Below are 25,473 nucleotides of genomic sequence, written 5' to 3'. Positions count from 1 at the left end.
TGGACACATGGAAAGAATGAGTGAAGAAAGATTAGTAAAAGAGGTGTGGAAGGCAGATGTGGAAGGAGTGAACATGAGGGGGCGACCTAGGATGAGATGGATGGATGGGGTAAAAAGGCTTTGAGAAAGAGGGGAATGTTTGTTGAGGATGGACAGGAGAGGACAGAAGACAGGGGTGAATGGAGAATGGTTGTATATGGATGATGTGATCCATGAGGTGGAATGGGTGGGTGAGAGGTAGTATGTGTGTGAAAAATCTGACGCAGCCCAAAGGGATTTCTCCCTGTCCTCTCCTTTTTTCTGCATGAGAGGACGGAGAGGGGGGTCGTCGATTTAATGAAGCGGCCTTACTGTAGATGTGTTGTGTCTTGTGACACTGCTTCTGACCCAGGGCAGTGGACAAGATGCAGGGATGACTTGTCATCCAGGAGGTGCCAAGATGGGAGGGTGGAGGGAAGTGGAGTACAGTATGATGGGGATGGAATGGGTAGGAGTGGTTTTTATGCCTTTTTTTTTTTTTTTTTTTGCTACTTCCCTTATAAGGATGAACATGGCATAATAAAGGAAAGAGACAGATAAAACACATCAGTGTCTTTCAGTATTAAAAAATATGACATGTGGACAACATTGACAAAAATTTTGGGACGAAAAAATGTAAGGAGAAACATGAACGGAGTGTTTGAAGGTCGTCAACAGTAGTGTTTTACACGACACATTGATTCGTCCTCATTTATTTGGGGAGAACATGAAATATTTAGCAAAATTTTTGGAGACCAAGACGGTCCTCATGATATTAACTCATATTCAGTATATCATCGATATGTAAATGCGTACACAGAGTACAATTTAATTCCTTTGAAGGTACAAGACAATAAACACACGCCCATTCTAAAATCCTGAAGGCGTCCTGAAACATGCGACATGAGAAGCAACAGGGTTATTTTCTATGTGTGGAATATACTCATATAATGTCTTCCCACTAATACTACCCTGTGTCTTTAAAACGCTTGAGATATTCTATCTGTTTCTGTGATACAAAACAAAAATATCAATATTAAAATTGTATTGCAAAAAATATTCACACGGACTTACAAAAAGTATAATCTTAATTTAACTATGCGGAATTATTTCCTGCTAAGTCTTGTTAATGGCACAGACAAATAAAGTTTCATTTAGAATCGAGTGATACAAAGTAGGTGGAACTTTGTTATTGTTTTGACGAAAGAGAAATGTCATCCGAAAGGTAATTGATGTTAAAACTGCGAATATAACAGAAGAAAAAAATCTTCATTGTCTCCATAAGGTAAAATAACGTTTGTTACCTGGTAAGCACAAATAAGTAGGATTTTTCTATTAGATAAGAGTATATTGAAATTGCACAATAACTATTATGTAGGGTCAGAGTGTATTCGTATTGTAATTGTTATTGTATTGTTACTGTATGTAGTTGTAGGAGTATGCTTATACCAAACCAAATTATGTGATTGATTTATGCTCATATAAACTTTAAATGAGATAGAGTATAGATGTTTAGTATGCCATACATGCAACAGTTTAGGTGATATCTCTGACAAAGTTATGTGGGTGGAGAATAGGGAGCTACAGTGACAGTCTACACTGTTTTATGTTTAGTCTTGCAATATTTGGGTTTATTAGTGTGTTCATGATATAATTGGTGTTGTTTGCAGTTCTTTTCAGTTTGTGCCAATGTCATTATGTCATTGATATTGACTTTTACTTTCTATACATTAACATTGTTAGTATGAATGTTTTGGCATTCAGATAGTATGTGTTCCTGGGTGTCAGTATGAATGTTGCATTTTCTGCACTTGATATCAGTCTCCTTACCATTGTAGTTTTTTTTACTTCTAGCATTTTTGTTTTAGTTTTTAATATTGTCGATGCCTCTTGTCTGATTAGTTGTTTCATATATTCTGGTCTTACACCTGCTTATAGTTGATGCCTGGAGCTTGGATTTATTCTTTGCATGATCATTTGTTTTGTTCTCAAAGTGTTTGTACAAATGTTTTATTTGTTGTATATGGTTGTTATCATTAGTGTTTGTTTCATTTTTTATTTTTTCAGTTCATTCCTTCCATCCATTTTTGCCTGTTTGTCCATATTTTTGGTTGTCAGGTATTCTGGGTTTTTGTATAGTGTTCTCCAAATTCAGTCTGTTTTTGGTTATAATTGTTGTTACATCAAGGAACACAAGATCGGATTGGGTACCAGTTATAAGTGGAGTTCCTCAGGGATCAATGGTGGCCCCAGTACTGTTCCTCACTTATATAAATGATCTCATGAAGAACCTGGAATCATCTGCCAGCTTGTTTGCAGATGACACAAAAATCTACAGGAACATTAGGACGGAAGCTGACTTAGATGCTTTTAATAGAGATATGAAGAGATTAGACAGGCGGAGTGAAAAATGGCTATTATCCTCTCATGTGGATAAGTGGAAAACAGTGCACATAGGACATCAGAACCGACAGGGAGACTACATACTCAACCAGAGTCTGCTACAGAAAACCACACAGAAAAAAGTTTTGGGCATCATTGTAACCGCAAACCTGAAGTCCTCAGTGCATGTCTCCAAAATACCTGCCAAACCCAACAGTCGAGTTGGCATCATTAAAAGGATCTTTACTGTGCTCAGCAGGGATATCCTCAAGCCCCCCTACCTCTCCTTGGTCCATCCAATTATGGAGATCAAGCCTGGTCTCCCTACTTATTGCAGGACATCAGGTCACTGGAGAAAGTCCAGAGAAGAGCAACCAGGTTAGTTCTGGAACTGTCTCATCTACCCTATTAGGAGAGGTGTGCACAATTTGGCCTGCAGACAATAGAAAACAGGAGAATGTGAGGGGATATGATAGAAACATACAAGCTGATCTATGGTTATGAGGATGTCCCTTACACAAAGTTTTTTTCAAATGAACAAGAACAACTTAAGAGGCCATTCCCTGAAACTAGCAAAACCGAGTCACTGGAGGACAATATTAAAAGGAAACTGGTTTGCCATAAGGGTTACAGACCCCTGGAATGTATTCCAAGAGAGTGTGGTAACTGCCCCAACAATAGCCACTTTCAAAGCATGTTATGACAGACACCTTGGTTTGACTAAACAAGATATTGGCTGACTAGTTTTAAAAGGTGGGGAACATTACAAGAAGTCCTCTTCTGAATTCCCCACTATCTATTCATAGATAAGCATTCATATGTAAGAGTGATTCTAATGGTGTTGATTGAGGTACCATTAGTATTCTTATTATACTCTCTTGTATCTCATTCACCATTTTACTCTTCATTTTTGTATGTAGTTCATGTTTCACCTGCAGATGTTATTATAGCTTGTGTACATATTTCTATGAATTTCCAGCCTGTTTCCATCTCTATATTTCTGAGCTGTTTGTTTCCCATAATACTTAGTATGGTTTGATATGCTGCTTCTGTTTTCTTTTTTATTTCTTTTATTTGGTCTTCAAGGTTAAGATTTTAGTTTAGATATTCTCCAAGGTTTCACAATATTCTAGTTTCATAGGTCCTAGGTAGAAGTCAGGTGTTCCCTTTGTTAGTCCTATTTTTAGTGTTTTACTTTTTTCACTGCTTTTTTCTTCTATGGTGAGCATATTTTGAATTGTTTCAGGGTTGTTTGCTATTAGGGCCACATCATCCATCCATAGTAAGCATCCTATTTGTTCATCGATGTTTTGTATTTTTTGTCCTATTTTGACTTTTATTATTTCTTTGTTTATTTTGTCCATTTTTTTTTCTTGTTTTTCCAAATTTTGTGTTTATTCTTGCTTGTAGGTTTCTGTTTAGGGATTTTATTATTTTGCATAAGTTTGGTTCTGTACCTTCTTTGTACATGATGGCATCTAGCCATGCATTATTGTATGCTTTAGTGACATCAAGGAATGTTATGTAAGGGATTTCTTTTTTTGTAATTTCTTTATCTTTGTCACAGTGTCTTAGAGTCAGAATAGGTGATTTATTGTTGCTTTGCCTTTTCTTCCTCCTGCTTGTGCTAGTATTTGCATCTTATTTCTTTGCCTTTGTAGTCTGGTTATCTCTCTAGCCATTGTTTATTTTGCATGAATCTTTTATTTTGTTAATCATTTTTATGTATATTTGTTTTGTTTCATTGTTTCCATTTATGAATATTTAATGTATCTTTAGCTGCTACATAAAAGAGTTTTTAGGTAACTAAAATAAAGCCCACAATTTTGGGCCTTTTTTTTTTTTTTTTTTTTTTCTGTTCCCCACGACAGCTGATACTTAATGGTTAAGTGTCTCACCTGGTAGGTTTCCCAAACCAAACCTGCCCAGGAAGGATCCATGTCACCCACACACTGCTGATGTGCCAGCCCCCATGAGGTATTGAAGTAACACAGGAATGTAGAGGCCAGAAAGTGCATGATAACAGCTAAAAGGAATAAGCAAAGAATAATGGCTAGACATGACATGGGGTAGAACAGAATTAATGGTTAGGGAATTGATTCCACCAAGTTTGGTAACAGACAAACAAGTACCCAATTTGTACTAGAATGTCTGGTGAAGCAATAAAGAACATGATTGACATCTATTGTCATATGTGGAAAATAAAGTAGATAGAGGAGGTCTGCACCTAAGGTCGATGTATATCAACAAAGTCAACCAAGTGGAGTTTTGAGCTTATGGCTAGGGTGCAGTAGGAAGGTGAAGTATAGACGTTTGAAATCGCAGCCTTTTCTTAGTCTATGTGAGGGTATGGGTGTGATTAAATTGGGGTTACCTTATGTTACTCTATATTAAGAACTAAGAAGTTGGGTTAAGTTAAGTGGGCATGATTAAGTTGAGGTTACCTTATGTTACTGCATATTAAGAACTTATACGTTGGATTAAGTCATGTTTATTAGATGATGCCTTCTACTGTTTCTGACCCAGGGCAGTGGACAGGATGCAGGGATGACCCGTCATCCATGAGGTGCCAAGATAAGAAGGAGGGTGGAGGGGAGTGGAATATGTTAGGAATGGAATGGGTGGTAGTGGTTTCTTTACCTTTTTTCTTTTTGGCTACCCCCTATGTAAGGGTGAAAAAGTCTTTGGTATATGTATGTGCATACAAATTTATATTTATGTATGTGATGGGTATATCTCATTTTTTAGATAGGCCCCAGGAGTGATGCCTTCTCCAAATCAAAGTTCACCTCCTTCAGTGACAGGGATTTCCCCCATTGAGGGAGTCCCTGGAACTAAAGTGACCATAAGAGGAGAAAACTTAGGCACAAGACCTGAGGACCTCATTGGTAAGTGTGTTTAATTATACTTGCTCTGCTATTTAACCACATGATTTATATAGATATATGCTTATTAGTTTCTCAAAACTTGTTCTAAGTATAACAAGCAAGTAATATGAAAACTGCTTAAAACATTTGAACCTATTCTTTTGTGAAAAAAGTGGAGATACAGAAGTTTAAAATATTAAATGTAATTGACATTAAAGAAAGAATACTTTATACTAACTTAATAAGAAATACTAGTTTCAAGCTGTCAGGACTTAGATTTGTGTTTGCTGATGACACTGCACTTGTAGCAAGATCAGAGGAGGGATTAAGGAAGTTAGTGACAAAGTTTGGGAAGGTGTGTGAAAGAAGGAAGTTGAAGATAAATGTGGATAAAAGTAAGGTGATGAGATGTACAAGGGGAGAAAGTGGCAGCAGACTGGAAGTGAGTATTAAGGGAGAGAGACTGGAGGAAGTGGATAGTTGTGGGTACTTGGGTGCAAATGTGGTGGGAAAGGGGGCAGTGGAGGTGGAATATAGATTGAGAGAAGTGAGTAAATATCTTGGGGGACTAAAAAGTGTAATTAGAAATAGACATTTGGGAATGGATGCTAAGAGGAGACTGTATGAAAGAGTGATTGTGCCGACAGCACTGTATGGGGCAGAAACATAGAACATAAGAGAGGAGGAGTTTGTATTTACCCCAGTTGTATTTACCCAGTTGTATTATACAGGAAGGGAGCTATGCTTATGGTGACCCGTCTTTGTATCTTTCAGCATCAATTTTTTTTCTTAAAATCTTGAATAGTGTTTGTACACACTGTTTCTTTATCTGAATTATTCCAGGTATCCATTACTCTGTGTGTGAAGCTTTTTTTCAGATCTCTTCTATAGTTATCCTTTTTTAGTTTCTTTTCATGTTCTCTTGTTTTTCCATTGTCCCATTTTAAGAAATCATACCTATCTAGGATTTCCATTCCTTTAATGATTTTTTTTGTGATGATGTGCCTGAGAAGTATGATAGGGGATACTAGGCTGGATAGAGAAATGAGGAGATGAGGAGAAGTTGGGTGGAAAGGGAGTTGGGTGATAGGGTTGATGAAAGAGTATTGGGATGGTTTGGACACATGGAAAGAATGAGTGAAGAAAGACTAGTAAAAGAGGTGTGGAAAGCAGAGGTGGAAGGAGTGAACATGAGGGGTCGACCTAGGATGAGGTGGATGGATGGGGTAAAAGGGGCTTTGGGAAAGAGGGGAATGTCTGTTGAGGAAGGACGGGAGAGGACAGAGGATAGGGGTGAATGGAGAATGGTTGTTGTTGTTGTCGTTCCCTAGACTGTCTGTCCGAGCAGTCCCGTCTCCCCAAAGAATGCCACAGTCAAAACTAATGGTTGTATATGGATGATGCTGTGATGTATGAGGTGGAATGGGAGAGGGATGGGGGGTGAGGGAGTATGTGTGAAAAATAATTTGACACAGCCCAAAGGGATTTCTCCCTATCTTCTCCTTTTCTGCATGAGGGGACGGAGAGGGTGGGTTGCCGATTTAATGAAGCGGCCTTGCTGTGGATGTGCTGTGTCTTGTGACACTGCTTCTGATCTAGGGCAGTGGGCGAGATGCAGGGATGACCCATCATCCAGGAGGTGCCAAGATAAGAGGGTGGAGGGGAGTGGAGTATGATAGGGATGGAATGGGTAGGAGTTTTTTTTATGCCTTTGTTTTTTGGCTACCTCCCATATAAGGGGGAAAAAACCTTTGGTATATGTATGTATGTGTAGTGTATGATTAGAATAAACTTTCATCCAACGCAGTTGAATGTTTTGTTTTGTTTATTTCTTTTTATTTGATTATTTATTTTCTTAATCTAATTGAGTGATGGATTGAAATATGCTCTGTTGGTATACCCTCTAATTGTAACTCATTGTGTTTCATATATTTAACCATTTGAGAAGTTTCTCCTAGTTCAACAAGATGATTTAGTATCAACCAGAATGGAATCTTCAAAGGTGACACCTGTCCATCTTTTTAAGAGTGGATGTTTTTATCTCCACTGAATATAATTTTCTGACCTGTCATGACAAAAATCTTTAGAGGTAATGGTGCTATTCACTGGATTTCTATATGAAGTCAATATCAGTTCTCAGATGTGATAACTACATTTTTTTCTCTCACTGCTTTCACTTTTCAGGGCTGGAGTTAAGGCAAAATGAAATTATAATCAGAATCTCATTTTGCACTGAGTCTTTAAATTTTATTTGATATTGATGCTGTTATGATTGTGATTTGGTCATGGAAAGAATTTTTTCTATGTTAATTCATAGATCCCAGAGTACAGTACAACCTTGTAGTTTTATTTTATATTTTGTGAAGTAAACTTATCATGTAGAATTATGATTTTTTTTTTTTTTATCTTAATAAAATAAAAGGATCATTGTTTATGTAGGCCCACCTGCTCACTATACAAAATAATAATTTGTTCGAAAGAATTGCTCACATACTATATTTATACATTAGTTTACTGTTATATTTCCCTTGCATTAGTCATGGTTTACAAGCATTATTTGCTTTGCTTGCTGTAAACTTACCCATTAGTTATTTGTTGGTGCAATACTCATAATTTTTTACCTGTTCCTTGTTTTCTTTTTAGGCTTGACAATATGTGGTGTGGATTGCTTGATGTCAGCAGAATGGAAGTCAAGCAACAAAATTGTTGCTCGCAGTGGTGCTGGCATTGGGAAAGGTGACATTATTGTTATGACACTGCAAGGGGGGAAAGGAACTTCCACTGTACAATTCAAAGGTAAGTTCCTAAAAAGGTGTAGGTGTTTACACTTTACAGAAGAATATGCTGTGTTGAATTGAGGAAGCCTCACATCAGCTAGAATAGAATAGAATATTGCCTTTATAGCTTCAATTATTAACTTTAACAAATGGGTACCAGATGAGATGAAATGAAATGTATTTTCCTTTATTCAAGGTTATCAGGAAACTATGGGGCCTCTGAAGGAGTCAGCTGTTTGGGTGGATGAGACTGTAATTCTGAACATGGCTTTTGGAAGGAAGAGGCCAATGTCACCTACATCAGGTCTTCAGGATGATCCATTGGGATTATCAGTGGAAGGCAATGAGTGAGTACTTGATCTGGTGATTGATATTTATGTTTGTGTCCACAAGGTGTTAAGAATGGAGGGAGAGTGAATGGGATTTTGAATGGTTGTGAGATGGTTGTAGTGTGGAGGTATTCTTTGACTTGGCCACCCCCATTGTAAGGGGAAACAGCATATCTCAAGGTGTGTACATAGGTTTATTTTACATGTTTGGATATTTTCTTACACTGATAATTCTGGCATTGAATATATGCTTGGTACTGGCCCCTCAGGGCTACTAGACCTTTAGTTTCAGATAGGGGATGGTAAGCTGTTCTGGATGGTGTGCTGGTGGATGGTTCCTCTCTAGGGGCACTTTTTTTTTTTTTTTTGTCTCGGTGCCCCTTGAAGGTGCTTCTCTTACCTTGGGCAGTTCCAGAAAATAGTTTTATTGAGTGATTCATGGGCACCAGTGGTTATTGCCAGTTTCCTATGAGCCATGGGTCATCTTCAAGAGAGAACTGGGGTGACAAAATAACATTACCAGTATTTGATAGTAATCTCAATTTTGTTTTATTTACATTCAGACGGAAATTCCCTGAGGAGGAACTGGAAGAAATGTTTCCTGGAACCACAGGTGATTTGACATCTCCCAAGTTTAGTCCTGAGTGGTTTCTGCTAGAAAATCATCATTCCACATCTTTCAATGATCTGCGTGCAGGCTTAGCTTGCTTAAAGCGGAAAGTTGAAGCCCAGAAGGAAGGCCAGATATCTTTTCTGAAGGTAATTTGTAATGCTGTATTTCTGCATGATTGTATATACCTACTCTCTCTAGTTAGGTGACTGAAACAACCTAGTACTCACATCCCCATGTTTCTTCCTCTAAAATTCTATATGAGGGACCAAGTGGGGCTGTACAAAGATCAGATATTTGTCAGCACAAGCATATCCAACTTTTCTTTCCGTTCTTCATTTTCCAGCTGTTTAAGAAAAAACAATATATATGTATGAAATTGATTCACAGTAAGGTTAGATGATTTTTGTAACATTTGTGTTTGAATGAAAAATTTGTATTGTGGATGTTAAGCAGTCTCTCAGTTTTTCATTGTTTGATGACTTCAAGAATTATAATCTCATCGAGCATTTTGTTTCTTTTTCTAGGCTAATGTAGGGTCAGTGATAGAACAGCTGGATACATTACTGGAACTCAAGTGCAAGTTTGAGAGTGACATTCAGGAGTATGGACGCAATGCCACTGGTGTTTTGGAAACTTCCATAATTAGTATGTCTTCAAAGTTTTGGTCTCTTTGTGATATAGTACTGTAATATTTATAATAAGCTGTCAGCAAGAGAATATGGAACTTAACAATAGAATATCATACCATATACATATACCAAGGGCTTTTTCCCCCTTACAAGGGAGGTAGCCAAAGTCAAATGCATAAATCCACTCGCACCCATTTCATCCCCACATACTCCACTCCCACTCACCACCCCTCCCTCTCTCTTTTCTTGGCTCTGCCTGGATGACAGGTCATCCCTGCATCTTGTCCACTCCCCTGAGTCAGAAGGAATGTAGCAAGACACAGCACATCTACAGCAAGGCTGTTTCATTTAATTTGCAACCCCCCTCTCCATTCCTTTGTGCAGAAAAGGGAAGACGGGGAGAAATCCCATTGGGCTACATCAAAATATCATTCACACATACTCTCTCGCCCACCCCTATCCCCCACTCACACCCTTCCATGCATCACAACATCATCCATACACATCCATTCTCCACATACCCCAATCTTCTGTCTTCTCCTGTCCTTCCTCAGCAAACATTCCCCACTTTCCCAATGACCCTTCCCATCCATCCATCTCATCCTTGGACACCCCCTCATGTTCACTCCTTCCACCTCTGCCTTCCACACCTCTTTTACTAATCTTTCAATCCTCATTCTTTCCATATGTCCAATCCATTCCAATATTCTTTTATCAACCCTATCTCCTAACTCCCTCTCCACCCCTACTCTCCTCCTCACCTCCTCATTTCTCACTCTGTCCAGCCTAGTAACCCTTACCATACTTCTCAGGCATTTCATCTCATACACATTTAAACTTTTCCTCTCTTGTGATTCTGCCCCATACAGTGGTATGTTTGTACATACATACATACATACATATACCAAACCTTACCCCCTACCCCCTACCCCCTTACTCCCTACCCCCTTACAAGGGTGGTAGCCAAAAATCAAAGGCATAAAATCCACTCCCACCCATTCCATCCCTACACATTGTACCACCTTTGTATGTTTTTAAATATATTGTACTGTATTTACTGAGTATTTTTGAAAGTAGTTTTGTAGCCTGTTCATCATTGGAATGAAGAAAATATATGTACCATCTTGAATGAAAGTTTCTACATAAAGTGTCCACAAGTAACAGTAAATGAATTGCAGTAAAGTTCAGCCTTTACTAATTTATGACTTTGAATAACCTTAGCATTTTAGGCATGTGTATTGTTGCAGAAAATGCCACATATTTATGTTCATTTACTTATTTACTTTTTTATCCTACAGACTGCAAAGCAGAAGCAGATATGTTGTTTGAGGATGTACTGCAGCGGAAAGATCGAGCTGATGGCACAAGAAATGCACTCAATGTTTTGCACAGATTCCGGTTTCTTCTGTATCTCCCTGTCAATATTGAGCGACATATCCAGAAAGGAGACTATGATGTGGTTATCAATGATTATGCAAGAGCCAAGAGTCTCTTTGGAGACATGCAAGTGCCAGTAAGTGGTCAGTTTTTTCCAGTCTTATTCCCAGTCATGGAAGTAATATTATGTTATCATACTTAAACATTTTATCATTCTTAGACAGTTTAGAATTTATATTAATAGAAATTCTATAGTGTATATAGTTTGATCTAGGTTTTATTATGTTAAACTGCATTGCTTATTGCATTAATCTCTTCTGGAGTACTTATGTTAGGATAAATAAGGTTTTAATGATGAAGGGTTCTGCCCCTTCTCAAATCTTATTTAGTTTTCTTTTATAAGGAAAGTGAAGATTTAATAGGTATTAATTATCACTGAGAATATGATATTTTTTTTTTACTTTGTTACAGCTCTTTCGCCGATTTTACAACGAGGTAGAAAAGCGCATTGATGAATTGAGGGGTGTCCTAGGGGAACAGTTAACAAGAATGCCATCATCTTTAGAACACCAGAAGAAAATTATTAGGTAAATTAAGATTTAAAAAAAAAAAAAAAATCTCTATATACCAAGAGCTTTTTCCCCCTTCTATGGGAGGTAGCCAAATCAAAGGCACATACCTACTTCCAACCATTTCACTCCCTTCCACCACCCTTTCCTCTCTCTCATCTTAGCTCCTCATGGATGATATATATATATATATATATATATACATACACATACATATACCAAAGGCTTTCTTCCCCCCTTACATGGGAGGTAGCCAAAAAACAAAGGCATAGAGACCATTCTCGCCCATTCCATCCCCTACATACTCCACTCCCCTGTACCCTCTTCCCTCCCTCTTATCTTGGTACCTCCTGGATGATAAGTCATCCCTGCATCTTGTCCACTGCCCTGGGTCAGAAGGAGCGTCACAAGACACAGCACATTCACAGCAAGGCCGCTTCATTAATTCAGCGGCCCTCCTTCTCCGTCCCCTCATGCAGAAAAAGAGAAGATGGGAAGAAATCTCTTCGGGCTGCGTCAATTTATTTCTCATACAACTCCCTCACCCCCATCCCTCACCCACTCCCCCTCATGCATCACAGCATCATCCATACACAACCATTCTCCATTCACCCCTATCTTCTGTCCTCTCCTGTCCCTCCTCAACAGACATTCCCCTCTTTCCCAATGCCCCTTTTACCCCATCCATCCATCTCATCCTAGGTTGTCCCCTCATATTCTCTCCTTCCACCTCTGCCTTCCACACCTCTTTTACTAATCTTTCTTCACTCATTCTTTCCATGTGTCCAAACCATCCCAATACTCTTTCATCAACCATATCTCCCAACTCCCTTTCCACCCCCATTCTCCTCCTCACCTCCTCATTTCTCACTCTATCTAGCCTAGTAACCCCCATCATACTTTTCAGGCATTTCATCTCAAACACATTCAAACTCCACCTCTACCTCCACCTCCACCTCCAGTCCTCCCTTTCCTGCCACATGTGGCTCCAAATACCTAAAGCTATTCACTTCCTCCAGCCTCTCTCCCTTTAGACTTCTAATTCACTGCCATCCTCTACCCTGATACATCTCATCACCTTGCTTTTACTCACATTTACCTTCAACTTTCTCTTATCGCAGTGGGATGAAATATAGAATTTAGCAGTCTGCTGTAGAGTGCCTGTTTTTTTTATCTGAATATGTATATTCATTTGTGTGGATGTAGGGTTAAGGAGATAGCATATTGTAGATGTTTGAGTAGAATACTGTTGGGGTTGTTTTTATGTTGTATTTGGTAGGCTGTGTTTGTGAGATGAGATGTGAAGGGTGGATGGTTTCAGGAGACCAAGTATTTAGGAAACTTTGGAAACAAAATCTCTGAAGTGTATGTGATGAGTGCAGTTACCATTATAATATGTATTTGTATTTTACAGAAATCTCCATCACCTTGAAACCCAAGGTGATCCTGCATGGGAGTGCTTGAATGCTCAACATGGCTATATCCTTCAGCTTTTAATCAACTCCCAGAATTCACACTTGAAGCGAGAGCTCATGGCTGATGAGGATTATGGAGGAGGTGGAACTCTTAAATATAGTTCCCCTGCAGCAGCTTCAAGAAATTCCACTCCAGCTGCTAAATACAACAAAATTATGATGTCCTCTGTTGGAGAATGGCAGGTCAGAACTTTATTTAATTTTGTTGCTGTTGAGGTAATTTTGCACACTTCATAATTTATTTTGAGTGGATGATGAATGTGGGAGATCACCATATGAATCGCCATTAGGGGTAAACTAGCTACTATTGGGCCCTGCTGCAGAAGTGCAGTGCCTTACTGTATATCTTCTGACTCAAGCAGTGTCATGGAGGGCAGGGTAACCCTTCATCCTGGAGGTACTGAGATGGGAGGTGTTGTGGAATGGGTTTTATTTTTTATGATACGGGTCTGTGCAGTGACTCAGCCACCCCTTTATAAGGGGCTGGCTAAGTCGAAGCATGCCTTGACTTTCTGTAGGAGAAATGTGCAGGAGATCAACTGGTGTAGACTGAAGACTTCTGAAAGATTTATCTGCCAGATAATTTTCCATTGATCACCATACCATGAATTGCTATTGTGTTACATATTTATAGTTAATTCTTACACCTTTTGGTTTGATAATTTTTTCTAACATTTTGTTTTAGGCCTCGGCTCCAGTACGAGTGTTATGTGTTGAAGAGGTTTCAGAGCTTCTTTCATGCAATTTCCCTGATCTCTGGAAGCTTGGTCAGGCATACTTTGGTGGAGAACTTCTTCCCCCAACTGCACAGATTAATCATTCTAAGCATCCTAAATGCAAGGTAAGGTTCATTTTGTTTTTATCATTTTATAGAACAGCCTATTAATGATTTTATCTAACTTTGAATATGAGTGATGGAGGAACTGTGTCTTCCTCTTTTTCATTGATTAGTCTTTCAGAATAGTTCCTCTTGGTTCTTTTAGCTTCCTCTGTATCTTTGGCAATTTTCTCATATTCATTTGTTTGCTTTTATTGTGAGACAGATGTCAGAGAGAATAATCTCCCTGCTGCTGTCTTCAAAACTTATCAACACTTACATTCATCTGGAGGTATAGCCTGTGTCTAACACTTGATCTCAAGACTGAACCTAAGCTCTCTCTCAATCAAACTTATATTTCCTTTACCTTTACATAGAAGAACTAACAACTATTGACTGCTTTCTTCCTCCCTGCTGCCATAAGCTAGTAACAAAACAGTCCTACAGGTCCCTCAGTATTCAGATCACTAAAGGGGATACATTGCACTGACAGAAGAGAGCACTTGATTAAGGATGGGAGAGCTGTAAGAGGTCATGGGAATAAATTAAATGACCACATGTCTAAAGGATGTAAGAAATACAGTTTTCCATATAGATGAATAGCTTAGAAGGTGATATAGCCCAAGCTCGAACAATACAAGAGTTCAAATCTAAATATACATACATACATATACCAAGGCTTTTTCCCCCTTACCAGGGAGGTAGCCAAAAAGGACAAGGCATAAAATCACTCCCACCCATTCCATCCCCGAAACACTCCACACTGCCTACATAGTGTCAAATCTAAATATGATAATTAGAAATCAAGGATATAGATTAAGTTGGAACTGTACATTAATTGAGCCTAGGCATGATAAAATTGGAGAGTAAGATGTGGAAAATAAGTGAGAGAAGCAAGTAAATGCCTTAGGGGATTAAAAAGTGTCATGAGAAATAGGCAGCTGGGAATAAATGCAGAGAGGAGATTATATGAAAGGATGATTCAGCCAATGGTACTGTATGGAGTGTAGACTTGAAATTTAAGAGAAGCAAAGGGGAAAAGTTTAATTGTGTTTGAGATGAAATGTCTGAGAAGTGTGGTAGAGATTATAAGGCTGGATAGAGTGAGAAACAAGAAGGTGAGGAGGAGAGTGGGAGTGGAAAAATAGATGGTAGATAGGGCTGATGAAAGATTATTGGGATGGTTTGGTCACATGGAAAGAATAAGTGAAGAAAGATTAGCAAAAGAGGTGTGGAAGGCAGAGGTGGATGGCGTGAACTTGAAGGGACGACTGTGGATGAAATGTGAGAATTATTGAGTTTGGATGATATATTGACAAAGCCCAAAGGGATTTCTCCCCGTCTTCTCTATTTTCTTCATGAGGGGACAAAGAGAGGGGGTTGCCATGTAAGTGAATTGGTCCTGCATTGCTTCAGACCTGGATGGTGGGTGGAAGACGGGGAGGACCCTTCACCCATGAGGAGCTTAGATGAGAGGGTAACAAGGGTAGTGGATGGGAATGGAATGGGTGGGAGTGGGTGCATGCCTTGATTGGCTACCTCCCTTATAAGGAGTAAGAAACCCTTGGTATATAGATTTGCTTTTTTAATACACATACATAAATACATATACCAACAGCTTTTTCCACCTTACAAGGAAGATTGCTAAAGTCAAAGGCATAAATCCACTCCCACCCATTTCATCCCCACATACTCCACTCCCATTCACCACCCCTCCCTCCCTTTTTTCTTGGCTAGTCCTGGATGATGGGTCATCCCTGCATTTCTCCCACTGCCCTAGATCAGAACCAATGTAGCAAGAAACAGCACATCCACAGCACGGCCACTTCATGAATCGGTGACCCTCTTTCTCCATCCCCAACAACAAACTCATTTCTCTGAAACTACTACACTCACATTTGTCCCCTTTTCCCTGTAAAGTGGAACTATATAGGCACTCCTCCAGTCCTCTGGTACTCTACCCTCTTTTAGACAAACATTAAACCTCACCAGCCAGTTCACCATCACTGTACCTTCCTTTTTTTTAGACACTTCACATGACACCCATCCAACCCAGGTGCCTTACCTGCTCTCATAATTTGAATATCTGCTTTCACCTCGTCTTTCCCTATTTCTCTTCCAATTTCCTGATTTATCACTGTCATTTTCATAGCTCTTCCCAATGCAACTACTTTTCCATCCCTATCCTCCTTCACCCTCCTTTATATTTAGCAACTCCCTAAAATAGTCTGCTAATCTTACTGCTGTCTCTTCCATTATCATGTCTCCATCTGCACCTTTTACCTTTTTTTCTCTACTTGATTCGCCTCTTCCTCTTTTAATTTCTTTCCAAAACTTCTTTTGTATTACCTCCAAAGTTTTCTGTCATACTTTTACTCCATTTCACATTTGCTCTCCTCTTTGCCTCCTTTATCTTATACTTTATTTCTCTTCTCTTTTCTTTGTGATGATGATGATATGGTTTAACGTCACACACTCTCCCCTATCGGGAGGCTAGGACCATGCCCCTCACAGAGGGCTTTTGTAGCATGGAATTTGATGAACCATGCCCGTGGTTCAACTTCGTCTTAGTTTTATTATTTACTGAAGAACCTAATATTAAGATATATTTTCTTCTCTTCCTTGACAGGAAATGATTCTTGAAATCCTTGATGTGTTCAGTGGAATTGTTCGAGGAGCAATAATGCCCCATTCCCTTGACCCTAGTGCGCCAAATTTCCGTAATTATCATGTTTGGGCAGAAGCTTGTCTTGATCAAATCACTCCATGGCTTCCTCAGGTAAAGTAGAATTAAAAGGTTTACCTTCTCTTATATGATTATAGACTTCCTTTAAGCTTGGAAAACTAAAATTTAATAAATAATTGAATGCTGTATTTGTAGCGTGGCAGTGTTTTTTTTTTATGATCTTGTGATCTAGTCAAATAAATGAAAGAACTTCTCATGTCATAATCACAAATGATAGCTTTAGCAATTTTTTTTCTTGATTGCAAAAGGTTCTCCGTCATGTGCGTGAATGTTATGGAACAATGCTTACACTAGATCTTCCTAATGATGCACTTGATATTATCAAAGATCTCATTCTTGACCTCAGGTTTGTTAGCCATGCATATTTTAAATTTATTTTGTTTCCATATAATTTATTGTGATTTAAAAATATATATATACATATTTATTTTGTATTTAGGCATTGTATCTATTGTATATACATGTAGGTAGATGTGAAACACCATTATATACATGGTAACCATTTTCACCCATTCTATTGGAAGGTTGTATAATTCTCTCAACCTAGGGTACATTGTCTCACATCACTATTTCAACAAACGGTAGAACATGTGCGCAGTTTACATCGACGGGAGAAATGGAAGCTGGAAGTAGATGATGAAAATGGAGGATGTACTCAATTAGTAAGTTTAATTTGATTCTCGTTGTTCTAATTGGTAGTTAAGTTAATATTAGTTGATGATAACCATTGGTTTTAATTTTTGATGATAGTAGCATGGTGTAGAATGGGAGTCATAGAGGTGGTAAGAGAGAGGCTTAATGAGGGTAGTAGAATGGAGGAATAGAATAATTTGAAAGTGAACAGAATTTCATTTTGAGTAGAGAGTAGATGTTAGTCATGAAAACATGTGGCATCACCGGTCAGTAGGGTTAATAAAAAAAATTCTGAGATGGTTTGGGCATTAGGGTGCCAATAAAAATCAAGTTGGTATTTTTTATCATACTTTATTGGGATTCTGCATTATACTGAGGAACTACCACATGCAAATTTTCAGCATGGTTGGGTGATATTTAGGGGTGGCGGATGACAATTTTGTAATTCCACCTTCAGCTATGTAAGGGAAGTTGTCTTTTTAAGTGCTTCATGGCAATATTCTGCCCTTTTTCGGCAAAATTTTCCTTCCCCCAGCAGCCTGCTGGTCCCCCTGCACTGTGTACATGCAGTATTAGCCCCTTGGGGGTGGGCTTGTATCATGGGAGACCACCCCACTCATTGTTGCCATGCTGGTTGAGGGAGGGTCTCCTTGGAGGAGGTGTCGTTGGCCACACGCATTCCTTGTATGAGGCGGCAGGCGTCACCGAATGTCTTCTCCTCTTCCCACTTCTGTGGATTTGTGGAAAGGAAGTCCCGCAAGATACCGAGAATATCCAGGAGGCGTTGAGACCTCTTAGAGGCAAACGAAGACAGCGTTGCCATTGTTAAACTCTCTTCTGGAATGTTGATTCCTTTGGGGGCTTTCTCTGCTCCTTCTCAGTGGAGGATGGCTTGGGCAACAGCTTGTTTGGTAGAGGGAGAGAGCCACGGGTCAAAAAGGGACAGGCCGATCAGGTGTTCACTCAGATATCAGAAATGACAGTTCAGTACCTTGAAGCATGCCTTTCCAAGAGGAGCATCATGGTATTCCAGGATGTCCTTTTCCGAGTTGGAGATCATTGGCCGGGGCATAAGTGGGGAGCATGGACTCGAACCAGCTGATGATGTAGACCTCAGAGATGAAGAAGGAGAAGCACTTGAGGCCTGCGATTTCCCCTGGCATGACTAAGCTGGTGATCTGCTATCTGAACAGCAACATCTTCAGGGAGTAGAATATGCATGCCATCCACCGCACTCTGTGAAGAGCACCAAGGTGCTGGATCGTCATCTTGGGAAGAGCACCACCGAGGAAGGTGATGGTGTACTTCGCCAGTTCCCTGTAGTCGTCTTGGTGCTGCTTCTGGATCATGATGGCATTCAGGGATTCAATGATGGCTTTCCTCTTGGCAGCCAAGGTCTTGGGGAGGTCGGAAAGAGGCTGGATTGCCGAATGATCGATGAACTTCCAGTACTCCTTGAATCGCAAAAAGAGGTTGATCTTAGGGCTAGAAGAGGGTCCCAAGCATGAGGCAAAAGCCTTTTCAACTAGAAGTTTGTGCACATGGTGATGGCAGGCGAATGAGAATAGGGACTGCTCCATCTTTTCCTACAGTAGGTGCAGGCTCCATTGACATCGCCAATGTTTGCACTGGTGGTGTCGAAGCACATCCCTATGACGCGATCACTGATTCCCCAGTCTTCCATACACTCAAAGACAGCTGTGGTGGCAGCCTCGCCCATCCCAGCACGCAGCTGTGGAACACCCAAGAGTTTCTCCACACCTTTACCGGTGACAATGATGGTGAGCCAGTCGGCCTGAGATCCGTCGTCTTGAGAGATGATTTTACCATCCCAGTGGACAGTGAGGGGAGTCTGTAGACTGAATGCCTCCTTGATTTCTCCCGCCAGTGATGCCCGGTACTTGGCTCTTGGCTTTTAGATGGACTCCGGGTTGAGGACGAGTTCCTGGGGATCATGGCCCAAACTACTTGCCATTGCAGCTACAATTCGAAGAGCCTGACAGCAGCTGACCCCCGTCCGATCCAGCGCGCTGACTAGATCGGGGGATATGACTGTCTTGGTCCCCCGCATTCTTGCTTGCTTGGACGGTGAGGCTCCTTCGTCACCAGATGAGGAGGTCGAGGAGGGACAGACTGGACTAGAGGATGCGGATGAGGAGGACTCCAATTCCATGGTCTCCTCTGCCATCAGCAACCGTTCGCGTCCACCATGTGCAGCAGTTCTGTCTCGTTGACAGACCCCAGCTTCCAACTTCTTGTCATGCCCCGCCATGGAACCCTGTCTCTCCTTCTCCCGCTGCACCATGAGGAAGTCCTTGTCTTCCTTGATGGTCATCAGGGTAAGTGCAAAAGCGTGGACGATGTCCAGAAGGTCCAGGAGACTTTCTTCAAATGCCTTCTGCTTCTCCCGGGGCTTGATTCCTGTATTCCGCTTGCTCTTCTGCAGAACCTTCCACTCTTTAAAGAGGGAAACAATCTTTCTCCTGATGCTCGTTTCTGCCATTGCCAGTATCCGGGCTTGGAGCCAGAAGTCCAAAACTTCCTTGGTCACCTCTGCAGAGCTGTCAGGAATGGTTTTGTTTTGATCCTTGTGATAGAAGAAATAGCAGCGAAGGGCATTTCCTTGGCACTTGATGCTATGTCCTACTAACTAATTCTCTCTTTTTTTGGGTAGCCATGACCTGTGGGAAGAGATAGAAAACTTTAAAGTCATTCTGCCACCACTAAATATTAACTAATCCTCCTTAAACTTTGCACATAATAGTTTCTCAACACAATGCAGAATTCCACCGAAGTAGATGAAAAAATCACAACTTTCAAAATTGCCTTAGTTGGCTATTGGCACCCTATTGGGCATATGGAAAGATTGAGTGAAGAAAGACTAGCTGAAAGAGTGTGGAAAGCAGAATTGGATAGAGTGAATTTGAGGGGAAGACCAAGAATGAGGGGCATTGAACACAAAAGGATTGTCTATCAAGTAAGGAAAAAAAAAAAGAGTGCTAATTGATCCATATCTAGGTCGGATGCAAAAAAAAAAAAAAAAAAAAAAAAAAAAAAAAAACATATTAATAATAAATTAAAACTATAACAATGTAAATAACAATTAAAATACATAAATAAATGCATTGGTATAGTTGAATAACAAACAAACAGGTAAATAGTAAATGATAATAAATTGACATATATCTAATAATAAATGAAAATCAGACAGACAAATTATAACAAAACAAAAACAAATAATATAACATAAATTATAATAATTACAGCATCTTACTTAGGTATTTATCTAAATGATTCTTAAAGCTTCGAACTGAACTACATTGCACTACCTGTGCAGGAAGTTTATTCCATTCACTGCTTCTGACCCAGGGCGGTGGGCAGGGTTCAGGGATGACCCGTCATCCAGGAGGTGCTCAGATGAGAGGAAGGGTGGGAGGGGTGTGGAGTGTATTTAGGGATGAAATGGGTGGGAGTGTTTTTATGCCTTTCCCTTTTTGGCTACCTCCCTTGGAAGGGGGAAAAAGCCTTGGTATATGTATGTATGTATGTATTAACTACACGGTTGGCAAAGTTGTTTCTACCTACTTCCAAATTGAATCTATTTCCAGACAGTTTGAGACCATTGTTTCTTGTCTGATTCTCATTCAATGTGAAAATTTTGTCACTTTTGATGTTGTCAATTCCCTTTAAAATCTTAAAGACCTGTATCAAGTCACCTCTGAGTCTACGCTTTTTTAGGGAAAACAGATTCATATGTTTTAGTCGATTTTCGTATGATTTATTTTTGATATTTGGAATCAGTTTTGTGGCTCGCCGTTGTACTTTTTCCAGTCTGTCAATGTCTTTAATGAGATTCGGTGACCATACGGAAACAGCATATTCCAAATGTGGACGAACTAACGATTTATATAGCTTGTTAATGAGTGATGGACTTTTGAAATCAAAAGATCGCGCAATCAATCCCAGAATCTTATTTGCTTTCTCAGAGGCTGAAATACACTGCTTGGATGATTTGAGGTCGTTACTGATAATTACGCCGAGATCTTTTTCACTATCCACTTTTGTTAACGAATTTCCAAATAACTTGTAATCGTACTTACTGTTATTTTTACCTATGTGCATTACCTTGCATTTACTTGTGTTAAATTTCATTAGCCACTTTTCAGACCATTGCTGTAATTGATCTAAATCTTCTTGAATATCTAATTGGTTTGAGTGATCATTTGCCACTCCGCACAGTTTTGTATCATCAGCAAATTTGGAAACAGTAGATTTTAGTCCATTGTCTATATCATTTATATATACTATGAATAGAAGTGGCCCAAGAACGGAACCCTGAGGAACTCCACTTGCAACATTTTTCCATCCAGAAGTTTTTCCATTTAAAACAACTCTCTGTTTTCGACCTTTCAACCAATTACTAGTCCAACCTAATAGGCTACCACTTATTCCATGCAAAGCTAATTTAGTAAGTAGTCTTTCGTGTGGGACGGTATCAAAAGCTTTTGCAAAGTCTAGATATATTAAATCTATATTGTTTCTTTTGTCATAATTCGAGATAACTGTGTTGTAGAATTCGAGTAAGTTAGTCACGCAAGAACGTTTCCGTCTGAAACCATGCTGGCTATCATTTATCAAACGGTTACTTTCTAAATGATATTCGATATCATCTCTGATGATAGTTTCCATTATTTTTCCTACGATCGAAGTCAAACTTATAGGCCTATAGTTATTTGGTTTCTTTTTGTCACCTTTTTTGAATATGGGAGTAACGTTAGCTAGCTTCCATTCTCTTGGGACATCTCCGGATATGATGGATTTCTTGAAAATAATTTCTAATGGAACAACAATCTCATTTTTCATTTCCTTTAAGATTCTTGGATGCCAACCGTCAGGCCCTGGTGTTTTGTTAACTTTGAGTTTGTCTATACACCTTTTAATTTTTTCTTTTGTTATATTTACCGTAGTGAGTAAGTTTACCCCAGACTTTTCACAGGTTTCAGTTTGGAATTCACTTTGAGGTGTTTCGTTTACGAATACCGAGCTAAAATAATTGTTTAAGAGATTACACATTCCTTCATTTGAATATTCAAGTTGACCGTCAGCAGATAATAGTGGACCAATGTGATTCCTAACAACCTTTTTATCTCTAATGTAACTATAGAATTCTTTGGGATTCTCTTTGGATTTCTCAGCGATGTTCATTTCGTATTGTCGTTTTCTTTTTCTTATTGTCTTTTTTAAATCTCTCTGTATTGATACATAACTCCTAAAGGTAGGAGTGAATGAAGATTGGTTGTAAATGAATGAAGAAATGATGCAGCTTGAATTTTTTTGTTTTTCTTGTGTCTGCTACATAGATTTCTTGTGTGGATAAGTGGGGAGGGGGTTATCATAAGATGAAATAGTGGAAGTAGACTAACTCCAGCTGTTGGACCTTGCTGTGGAAGTTAGTTAGTTAGTTAGTTAAGGTTTATTCAACAATATAAAATACAATTTAGACATACATATATATAAAATTTTTACAAAATTAGTAGTTGAAAAGGGAGAGCGAGAAGCAAAGCTTATGGGGAGTTGCTCTCCCTTGCTATATCATGCTGCATTACCTCTGACCTGAGCCATGGGCAGGGACAGGAATGACTTTATTCAAGAGGGCTAAGATGGGAGGATGGATGTATGCTTTAACTGGCCCTCTCCCTTTATATAGGGGAAAAGGCCTTTTAGTATATGTATCTATATTGCTTAATTTTAGGAGCCCCCCTCTCGCGCTCCTTCTTCTAATTACATTCTTTTGTTTCTATGAAACTTAATATTGATACATTGACTTACTGTCTTTCACAGCCCCATGTGTGTGAGGGTGTTATCATTGAGTGTGCACAACTGGTAAGGGAAACTGTGTTGGAGGCAGGACACCGTGAACCCTCCTTGCTGGACCATCCCACGGTTAGGAGGGACATCACTACCCTCATTCATAATGTCATTGTAGCCTTTGCACAAGTAAGGTTTATGTGTTTTTTGTTCCCTATCCTGAGCTCATTTTTTCTAAGGTGTGATGTTGAATTCATCTCTTTCTTCATAGTTGTAAAAGTAGGTTCATTAAACTACTTCACATGAAGTGGAACAATATAACACTATCACACAATTAAATTTTGGAGATGGAAGATCATATTTATCAAATCTAAGTTCATATTCAAGAGTAAGTGATGTGCTACAAGAGACTTGGGTGCACTGCATCTGGAGAAATTATTTTATGAAAAATCTCATAGTAGACATTTGTGGATTTTGGAACATATTGAAGATCTTAAAAGTAAGCTCCTTGAAGGAGGAAAATATTTGAAAGACAGGTCCATGAAAACAATAGTGAATGATAAGATGTCAGGGTGGAGAATGGTGATCTGTAGGATCAGTCCTGTCACCTGTAATGTTCTTAAAATGTATAAATGATATGATGGAAAGTAAAAACAAACTCTGCTAACATGTTGACAGATGGTGCAAAGATTATGAAAAGAATAAAGAATGAAGAAGACTACAGAATGTTACAACCTGATCTTGACAGTATATATACATGGAGCCAATGTGGAAAATGAACATTAATGTGAATGCAAAGTATTGGGAATGGGTAAAAGCTCAAAAAGACCATCAATGAATTACTTAATGGGAAAAGAGTCAATTACAAAAATAGAAGATGATAAAATCTAGGAGAGCTGGTCAAAAATAGCCCATCTCTTGACAAATATATCAGTAAAATTATGGATAAAATGTACGGACATAAAAGTAACCCTCCCCCCACTACATGGATGAGGATATGATGTAAAAAAAAAAAAATTATAGAATGCCTGATCTGCCCCAGATTGGAATAAGCAGCAGTGGTTTGTTCTATACATTAGGTAAAGGATATAAATTAGATTGAGAGAATACAAAGAGCAGTGATCATATTGGTTCTTAACCTTGCAGAGAAAATATACATAAAGAGTCTGAAAGTGTTAGCCTGCCATCATTTGAAGAGAGAAGAGTAAAAGGTAATTTGTTAATAATGTTCAGGACATTAAAGGAAATGAATAAAACTGACAGAGATATCATAGTCTAGGATAAAAGGGAGTTACAAGCAATGCTCTCTCTAATTTTTTGCTGTGGGTGTGTGCAGAAATTTGCTTATGTGCAAACTTTGCCTTCTCCGAAAAGTATATGTGCACCCATGTGAGTCACCATCTGATCATTTAAGCAAATGTGCACAATTTGTAAGTTTGTATTACATATTACTCCACCAAGCAGTGGCAGTTGGCAAGTTACCATATTTTTTAGAGAATTTATAAGTTGATGTTTGGGTGGAACTTCTTTATTGAATGGGTTTTAATACAATTTGAAAACCTTGTGTGTGCACATTTTTTCTTTATGTGCACTAGTTGTAAAACATATGTACCAAAAAGAATATAAGGAAAATTAAGAGAATCCAAAAAGCAACTATGAAGATGGCCCCAACACTTTCACAGCTGTCATATGAAGAGAGATTGTTAAAACTAGAATTACCGACTCTGAAACAAAGAAGAGAGAGGTGACTTGTTGACCATCTACAGAATCATGAGAGGTATAGAAGTCCTTGATAGAGAAAACTTACTAACCTGGGATAGAAATGCAAGAGGACATGGGAGGAAACTCAAAAAAGACAGTTATAGAAGAGACCTGAAAAAGAACAGCTTTCCCCACAGAGTGGTGGATCAATGGAACAAACTAATGAAAAAATAGTGTGTGCAAAAACAATACATGAATTTAAGAGTAAATTAGACACTATGAGATACAGAGATGGGACACCACGAGTGTAGCTCTCCTTCCCATAAGATACAACTAGGTAAATACATGCACACAGCTTAGAGGGAACATTGGTTACAAGGTCATGGGAACAATTAAAAAAAAAAAAAAATCTAAAGGCTATCAAGAAACACAGTTTTCCACACAGATATATAAACTCCTGGAATTGCTCAGAAGTTGATATTGCCAAAGCAAAATTCAAAAGTAGTTTCAAAGCTAGATATGATAGCTTGAGAATAATAGACTGGATCCTACATCTTACAGATAGGTATAAGTTAAAATCAAGTAACTTTATTCATATGTCATTTACTTGTTTAGGTTGGTGTCAATATATCAAATCCATAAACTCCATAGCATACATGGCATAGTATGGAAAGGTTTAATTAGAAGAATTTCTGGCTCAGAGACTCCTTGAGTTCAATAGAATTGTTTGAT

The 25,473-nt window shown here is 38.9% G+C and overlaps 1 protein-coding gene across 4 annotated transcripts in view; it reads left to right on the top strand.

Moving 5' to 3' along the window:
• The first annotated feature begins 1,146 nt into the window (after positions 1-1,146).
• Positions 1,147-25,473, top strand: part of Sec5 (exocyst complex component secretory 5) — a 48,998-nt gene continuing 24,671 nt past the window's right edge. For 2 of the 4 annotated variants that reach the window (XM_076188718.1, XM_076188885.1), the window contains exons 1-14: positions 1,147-1,303; positions 5,149-5,288; positions 7,911-8,063; positions 8,241-8,391; positions 8,937-9,132; positions 9,511-9,631; positions 10,914-11,128; positions 11,464-11,579; positions 12,976-13,219; positions 13,722-13,877; positions 16,483-16,632; positions 16,848-16,945; positions 17,147-17,261; positions 23,074-23,229. In XM_076188718.1, coding sequence (XP_076044833.1) covers positions 5,165-5,288; positions 7,911-8,063; positions 8,241-8,391; positions 8,937-9,132; positions 9,511-9,631; positions 10,914-11,128; positions 11,464-11,579; positions 12,976-13,219; positions 13,722-13,877; positions 16,483-16,632; positions 16,848-16,945; positions 17,147-17,261; positions 23,074-23,229 — 1,995 coding nt within the window. In that variant the 5' untranslated portion in view covers positions 1,147-1,303; positions 5,149-5,164. Of the gene's footprint in view, positions 1,326-5,148; positions 5,289-7,910; positions 8,064-8,240; positions 8,392-8,936; positions 9,133-9,510; positions 9,632-10,913; positions 11,129-11,463; positions 11,580-12,975; positions 13,220-13,721; positions 13,878-16,482; positions 16,633-16,847; positions 16,946-17,146; positions 17,262-23,073; positions 23,230-25,473 lie in introns of all 4 variants that reach the window. The other 2 variants (XM_076188760.1, XM_076188814.1) reach the window with 2 other exon arrangements.

Source organism: Oratosquilla oratoria, chromosome 1 (genome assembly GCF_046742065.1).
Source record: "Oratosquilla oratoria isolate Oo_2021 chromosome 1, ASM4674206v1, whole genome shotgun sequence".
Lineage (NCBI taxonomy): Eukaryota > Metazoa > Arthropoda > Malacostraca > Stomatopoda > Squillidae > Oratosquilla > Oratosquilla oratoria.
This window is presented reverse-complemented; position numbering and strand designations above follow the sequence as displayed.